Source organism: Scatophagus argus, chromosome 22 (genome assembly GCF_020382885.2).
Source record: "Scatophagus argus isolate fScaArg1 chromosome 22, fScaArg1.pri, whole genome shotgun sequence".
In the NCBI taxonomy this organism is placed as follows: Eukaryota; Metazoa; Chordata; class Actinopteri; family Scatophagidae; genus Scatophagus; species Scatophagus argus.
The window spans coordinates 11,150,731-11,158,599 of record NC_058514.1 but is presented as its reverse complement, the minus strand read 5'-3'; the positions used below and the strand labels follow the sequence as shown (position 1 = coordinate 11,158,599).

The following is a 7,869-nucleotide window of genomic DNA, read 5'->3' as shown; positions in this document are numbered from 1 at the left end:
AAAAAGCCCTTGAAAGAATGTAGCTCTTGGGTGCAGTTCCTCTCAGAGAGTCCCCAGAACAGTTTGGTCCAAAAAGCAAAGTGTGGCCTAAATTATCAAATGTTCCCTTAACTCATACCATATGATCTTTCATTAGCATTAGTTTGCTACAAAGCACTGGAATCTTTATAGAGTCAAACTAAGTGGCAGTGATGGATGATATTAACCAGCCTGTGGGATCAGACTTCAGCTGAAGGAGACAACACTGTGGCATATGCCCTGCTAGATTTAATGAGGATTTCACGGTGAGAGTGGATGAGGCCTCGCTATAGTCTTCAGTCTGAGCAGAAGGGATGCTGATGAAGACAAGTTGCTGGTAATTTGCATGTCAAAAAGCCCGGGGACACAAAGACAATGGAGGATTACCAGGGACGCATATAGAAACACAGATGTCAACGTATTGAGTCTGACACCAGCGATCATTTATAGCTCTGTGTTTTATTACAGGGTGGTGCAGGGGTGCTTGTATGGATTAAGTTTCAGATTGATTAAGAGAGGCTTCTTCAGCTATAGCACATCCCAATTCCTGCACTAACAGCTGGTGATCCTGGCTTAAATTTTATGTACCATTTCTGAACATTGCAATAACACTTCTCCATTGTGGGAAATAGGCTGTCAAATCTGTACCAAGACCAAAATGTCATGACCGCAGTTTGCTGTTTTTTTTTTTTACATGGGTTGCGCTGTACTAACCAGCAGAGATGTCTGGAAGTTACTGGTGCTGGCCAAGAAGGAGTTTCCAGTCTTTATGCTAAACTAAATTAAATCCCTGTTTTCTCACATTTAGAGAGTGGCATCTGTATTGTCTAAGGAAACCCTAGAGAAAAAAAAAACACAAGCAAATAAGTGAATTTTAAATGTCTCAACTTGTTTGCTCCATATACTAAGATCTATATCCCAAAGGGTAACTTAAAAAAAGTAAGTCTGCTCCTTTTTTTCCCAAGCTTATAAATCAATCTCTTTATCAGGAATTAGATCCCTGAGAAGATTTAAGGAGCAGCTGTCTTGTGAAGTCTTCAAGTGGCCATATGTCTCTACTTCACTCGAATTGGAAGCAGCCAGTCAAGTATAACTGAACATGTGTAGACAACTGGCTGAGCTACTAACTTTTTTTTCACACTGGGAAAAGGACTTTAGGGGTGATGTCTGGAAAGCGTGGGTTTCCTGAGCCACTGAGGTTTCTGTCGTTCCAAAAAAAAAAAAAAATCCATATTTATCTGTCTCTCTTTCAGAAATAAAATATAACATTTGTTAAAGGCTTCACAGAGGGAATCACTAGCAATTCTGTTTCAGCTTTACTCAGTGGACCAGTTTAAAAAGCTAATGGCACTGACTCACCAGAGGGGGCAGCACCTCCTCAGATAAAGCACACCTTCACAATGTCACCACTCACTGCTGCTTCCTGGAAACCCCTCACACACTTACACACACATAAACACTCCTGTGTCCAAGGTAGGTAGGCAAGCAGGAGGCAAAACATGGCAAAACAATCGGTTGTATTTTAGAGGCTGCGTGTAAGATGATGCACCATATCCCCACTCCTCTTTCCTTCTTTTCCTCTGTCATGCCAGCATCGCTCCCTCTTCTCCCCTCGGCTCTTGAGACACATCTGTCTCTTGTTAGGCCTGTGGTTGCTGCAGGTTGTCATCCAGTTAATGGGTCCTGTGATGTTTCTCCTCAGCCACGTCGTCAGTCGTGTCACGTGTAACAACGTTACTATTAGTACTATAGGCAGTGTAAATGAACCACGTGCGATATTGGACATGTATATTGGCCTCCTGAGGAAGTGCTGTCAGGCAGATGAATACTGGCTGGGGGTTTCATTAATGTATGCACAAGGTGTTAAGCCTTCATTTGCAAGCATGCATCACGCAAAGTCTGGGAGTTCTGCTGTCATTTTTACCCCATGAGCCTAAAATATCTTGCTGTGGTATGCGTTTATTTAACCAAATGTTCAATGTTGTGGATCGTGTAACTGTAACACACCACGTCCAAAATGATCACGACACCAGACTTGTTTCTGTACATAAAAATGCATGTTTAATTGAAACTTTTGTATCAAAAAATAGCGAGATCCATCCTTCACAGCCACAAGTCACACAGCTGAACTGAAAGGTCTCCATTGTGAGGCTATGTGACAACTACGAGAGCTGCTCCATCTGATGTTCAATTTTCCATGTAACTCAGATTATTCTTGACAGTACAGAAACCAGATGGATTTCTCTGATACTTTGCCATTCAACATTACCAACAGACCTTTTCTTTTTTTTAAGTAGTTAAATAACATTCAAATGCTCCTCAAATTTAAGTAAACTTGTTTTATTCTGCTTTACATCGACAACTGCTTCAGTGCATCCTCCACATCTCAAAAAAAAAAAAGTGAAATGTAAAAATAAGTTATAGGAATGCAAACCAAATACCAAGAAGGATATGCAAATTTTTAGGGGGGGGGGGCTTTTAAGCAAAGACAATAAATAAATAAATAACCACAGAGTGTGGAATGTCTACATGTTTACAAATAAATTAAAAGCAAATGGGGAGAAAAAAAGTACACACAAAAAGAGGGGGAAAAAAACGCGCTGTACAATATTTGTTGAAAAAAAAAAAAAAATACATAATTGAGTCCATGAATATTGCATTGATTGTGCATTTCACACCCCAAACCCTGAGGGAAGCCAGGGGTGGGGGCTATGTAGTGTCAAGCAGTGAGATGGTGGGAGGCAAAAACAAAAGATACGTCAAGAGGGCAATACACCCTGCAACAGGCGTGGGGGAAAAGGGGGAAAGAGGTGGTGGTGGTCATGGGGGAGGTGTATGAGTGTTGACGTTTTGTAGACATTCAGAAAAGACAGGATCCAGTTTCCAAACACCTGTTCAGGCTATAGAGTGAGTGAGCAGCGTTAAAGAGAGCGACACAGAGTTGAGTCAAGAGTTTTTCAAGTATTCCATTGTCAGGAAGAGCCCCCACCTCCTTCTCTCCTATCTAATGCTATCTTAGCCTCTTGGCTGGAGGCTGGTTGGCTAACAGTGATGGAGAGGAGAGGGGGATGAAAAAAAACAAACAAACAAACAAACAAAAAAACTGCCTCAAACCCCACCAATTCCATCACAGTACAGACAACTTAGCCACCAGGCCAGGGCAAATCCAAAAAAACAACAGTTGTTGACAAAAGCCCCCAGAAAAGCAGCTTCCCCAAAAAAGGCACTACAAAATCAAAATTAAAACATTTAAATAAAAAGATTTTTCTCAAAGCTCTATGAGAGCAGCCATGTCTGATAGGAGGGCCTTGCCAGCTGCATATACCAGCCTAGTAACAAAGTAAGTGAAATAAAGTTAAAAAAGAGGGAGGGGGGGTGTGAATAAATAGTGCTGGTAAGACCGCCCAAACAGAAAAATGTTCCCGATTAGGAAACAAGTATAATCAACTCAAAGAAAAAAAGAGGAGATGGGGGGGGTAAGATAAGGAAGAACAAATGGTAATAAATTAAAAATTCCCTACAAAAACAGGAAAATTATATTTTTCTAGCTGGACCAGCTGAGTGAAGCGCCCGGCCACTGACAGGCCAGTTGGGCTACAGGCTGCTGGCCTTAAGTCCATATCACTCCCTCCATCCAAACCCCTTCTTTCCCCACAAAGTCTTTTCAGTCCATCAGAACCATCCTCAGAGGCTCTCCTTGCTCGAGCTTGTGCTTGACGAAGAGTCTGTGTCGATGGTCCTGAGGCGGATGTCACCGGCGGCCGGCTCCTCTGGTGACTTGGGTGACTCTGTCGTCGCCCTCATCCAGGGGTGGTCGCAAATCTGCTCCAGGGTGGGCCGATCTGAGGGCCGCAGGGCCAGGCACCATTTGATCAGCTGCTGACATTCTGCAGGAGACAGAAACAACATTGAAGATACAACTTTCTGAATTCAAAAGGGGAAATTACTACATGAGTTTTGTCTCCACTGTATGTGGCTGTACTGAATTATGACTCAGTCTGTATGGATCTACCCTAGTTTGTAGGCGGCACAGCCAACCAATAGAGTGAGAACAGGCATCCTTTAACTGAGTTACCTCTCTAGGGTAACCAGAGCTGTTACACAAAGTGCACTAAGGGAAATTATAACAGGCAGAATTTCAGTTTTACTTATCAAAGAGAGATCAGTCATCCAGCCATTTCAGCAGGTGATCCACTGTGACTGTGATGTGTTACTCTGATGTAAACTGACTCACAACGGAGTCAAACTGGGTGCTGGACTCTGGGCTGTACCAGTTGCCATGGCTAGAGGGCAACAGAGTCAACTCATGCATGACGTCTGTTGTTGTGGGGGACTTACCGGCTGAAATCCTTCTCCTGAAGTACAGTCTACCCCTGAGTATCTCCTCGTCCTGCTCAAAGGGGATGTCTCCACACACCATGTCGTACAACAGCACGCCTAGCGACCACACTGTAGCCGAGCGGCCATGGTATCTGTGGAAGCGGATCCACTCTGGTGGGCTGTACACTCTAGTACCTATAAAATAAAAAGGGGAGGGTAGTGAGGAGTTTGTCTGAGGTCAAATATATCAGGAAGCAGTAAAAATATCTGGATCAATGCACAAACAGCAAGGAGACTCTGAATTCTAAAAGAAAAAAAAATGAAAACAACTAATGTCTATATATAAAATGGCTGAGTCATTGGAGAAATGCCTTCCATCTTCCTTCAGCCACAAAACACAAACTGGGTGACCTGCCTGCGTCTCCTCCCTCCCTCCCTCCTTTCTTTTCCTCCCCCCTCCCTCTTGGAAGGAGGAACTTGGATACCAAACAAAAAAAAAATGCAATGTGAGCCCATCACGTGAACCGCCGACTCGGGTTTCACAACAAACAGATGTTACGTGGCACTGACCTAATACCCACAAACTGCGACTGTGACTCAAGCCTTACTAACAGAATAACAACCGGAAACATAAAAGCACACTCCATCTCACAAGACGCGTTGATAAAAACGGCCGCCAGCAGGATTAATAAACACTGAGTCATATCTGTTAAGACATGTGATACATCCTTAAAAAAAACAAACAAAAAAAAACAACGCTGGTCGCTCTTCATTTTGCATTTACATCCGTAATAATGATAAGACTCGAGACCCGAGGAGAGGAAAACCCTCGACCAAAAACAGACCACTGCGTCACAGCCTCGTGAACGCCTCCATGTCTGAATATAGCACAGCGGAGCATCAAGGGCAAATACAACCCGGCCAACCCACACGCATACATATTCAGAAAAACAAATTACACATCTAGCTTTGTAACATCTTCTAACATCAATTAACAATAACAGAAGAGAGCGGTTGAGGCTGCTTACCATCGAAATCGGTGTACACTGTGTCCTTGAGAATCGCCCCTGAGCCAAAGTCAATAAGCTTGAGCTCCCCGGTGCGTAGATCCACAAGCAGGTTTTCATCTTTGATGTCTCTGTGTACTACACCGCAGCTGTAGCAGTGTCTGACCGCCTCCAAAACCTGGCGGAAAAAGCCCCGAGCCGTGTCCTCATCCAGGGCGCCCTTCTCGGTGATGAAGTCGAAAAGGTCCTTGACGAGCTCCGGCCTCTCCATTACGATCAGCCAGCCGTCCGCCCGCTCGTAAAAGTCCAGCAATTTGATAACTCCGCGAAAAGACGAGCTGACCTTCTTCAACAGCAGGATCTCCAAAGGCACCATAGCTCCGTTCTGTAACAAATAAAAAGGTGAATTTATTTTATGTGTATGTTAGAATGGTGGACAATCATTGTAACATCACAACACCCCCAACCAAGCAGCATGCGGGGGGAGAACCAAAACAAACCCCACACACAGATCGGGGGTGACTAGCGGTTACTTACAATTGTGCCCCACTCGGTCACCCTCTCCTTCGCAACATGTTTCACAGCGACCTGAAATAATACAATTGAGAGAAAAAAAACGTGAGCAAATGCGTCAAATGTTGCGGGGAAGTCACAATACATTTCCGGGCGGCGAAATAAGGACGCCCCGGCTTGGATGGCGGCACATGTAAGATCAAAACATACAACGCCAGCCCCAGTCCACAGCCTTACCGGTGCGCCATCAGAGATCCGGCTGCCGGCGTAGACTGTTCCAAATCCTCCACTGCCCAGCACGGATCCCACTTGGTAAACCTTTTCAAATGGCTCCTTTTCCACTTTAACTGCAAGTAAAAGAGAAAAATGTTAAGATAAGTGCAAAATTTCCGCGACAAATCACCGCTTAGAGCGAAGTCAAGTTGTTAGCTATCGTTTACTAGCTAGTCGGTATTACGAGCCGGTCAGCTATAACAGTAGTAGCTTATTCGAGATTAATCAATTGGAGTAAACATACGTTTCTTAAACCACCTATCTGTTGTTAGATCAAATCCAACAGAAATGTGGTGGAAAGTAACGTCCATTAAAGGTTTACCTACCCGGTTGGAGCTGTATTTTCACTGGTAGATGGTCCATACTTGAAGGATTGCAAATATGCGAAAATGAACCAAACTTTGACAGCAACATATTCACACTGAAAACCCGGCGTAGACGATCCCTATTCACCCGCTAAGAGTCAGAGCAACCACTACAGTCAGAAGAGAAGTGGGTTCAGGCGCAATATAAATGGTGCAGACCGTCTTGGCTTCAAGCGAATAATATATCCAGTCCAGCAGTGCGCCAACTCCGCCGCACCGCGCCCGTCAAAGTCGTGTCACGACCGTTGAGTCGCACACCGATTCCCGAAAACCGGCATGAAACTTGGCTTCTGTGTCTCGACTCAAGTGCAACAGACGAAAACAGTCCCCCTAAGTCGTAAAGACCGAACAGTGCGATGTGTATAATAGTTGGAGCGACAGGAGAGTGCGTTTAAATGCCCTCCGCAGTATGTTGATATCCTGAAGAGTGGCCGCTGTCTGAGCTTTGGCGCGGTCTCCACAAGCCAATATTTTGACGCGCAGTGTGACGCTAGTATCCCTCCGCCACCAATACAAGCCGACACGTTCGCTTAATCCCAGCGTCACTTCGTCCTCTTTTACTAGATGTACATTTACATTAAACTGCTGGACTCACATTGTAATTCTATTACACTTTTATTCGAAAATATTATCGATACGATCTTTTTCACCGCGCACTACTTTCTCATAGTACGAGACGCCCAAGAATCCCTTGTCTGGAAGCTCTGCGCTGTGTTCACTATTGACTCCGAGGCGATGACCAATTAGATGTCGTATATAAATACTGTGTTTTCTATCTGGACCAATCCAGAAAAAGTTATTATAATAAAGCAGGCATTTGAGCGCACGTGGCGGCAATTCTGAGACGGCCTGTCCCCTCCCTTCTCCGCCGCAGCTCTGCAGTGAGAGATGGACAGGGGAGTTATTGGTTGGAGGGGAAAGTTCAATTTTTTACATAGGTTTACAAAGAATTACATATTTCTATTTATTCTTTCAAAAAGTGTAATTGAGATGAAATATCTCTTGATAATGGTGAGTTACAGAGAAGCAACATATGACAAATAACACAACTTATACAAATATCTGAAATTAAAAGAAATGTTAAAAATATATACAAATATCATACATAAAATTGCTAAATAAGACCAATCTAAAACAATAATATACTGGGAGTAACATCAGAGTACACACTGCATGTTATTGCATGTGCATCTGTCTCCAAATTTAATGATAACTGTCCAAGGATGACGCTGCAATGGGCTCTACATTACTCACAGGCAGTATTTGAAGGATGATACATAATAATGATACATGAGAACACTATGTCATGCATGGACATGAGTATGAAAACAAAATAGCACGGTATCACGATAACAAGAATAGCACATGAAAAC

General features: G+C 43.7%; 1 protein-coding gene across 1 annotated transcript; it reads right to left on the bottom strand.

The window, feature by feature from the left end:
* Nucleotides 1–2,056: 2,056 nt before the first annotated feature.
* pim3 (Pim-3 proto-oncogene, serine/threonine kinase) lies at nucleotides 2,057–6,954 on the bottom strand. The gene is made up of 6 exons (XM_046379266.1): nucleotides 6,458–6,954; nucleotides 6,096–6,205; nucleotides 5,883–5,933; nucleotides 5,367–5,730; nucleotides 4,357–4,533; nucleotides 2,057–3,905 (listed from the first exon to the last, which is right to left on the bottom strand). Exons 1-6 carry the CDS (start codon nucleotides 6,543–6,545, stop codon nucleotides 3,703–3,705), a joined length of 993 nt encoding a protein of 330 aa, XP_046235222.1. The 5' UTR covers nucleotides 6,546–6,954; the 3' UTR covers nucleotides 2,057–3,702.
* Between the last annotated feature and the right edge of the window lie 915 nt (nucleotides 6,955–7,869).

What these genes read in the sequence shown, in the direction of transcription:
- pim3 (XM_046379266.1), bottom strand. Translation starts at nt 6,545, where the DNA reads ATGTTGCTGTCAAAGTTTGGTTCATTTTCGCATATTTGCAATCCTTCA. An exon ending in GGATCTCTGATGGCGCACCG is followed by an intron (nt 5,934 to 6,095) that starts GTAAGGCTGTGG and finishes GTATTATTTCAG; the next exon opens with GTCGCTGTGAAACATGTTGC. An exon ending in AGTGTACACCGATTTCGATG is followed by an intron (nt 4,534 to 5,366) that starts GTAAGCAGCCTC and finishes TTTATTTTATAG; the next exon opens with GTACTAGAGTGTACAGCCCA.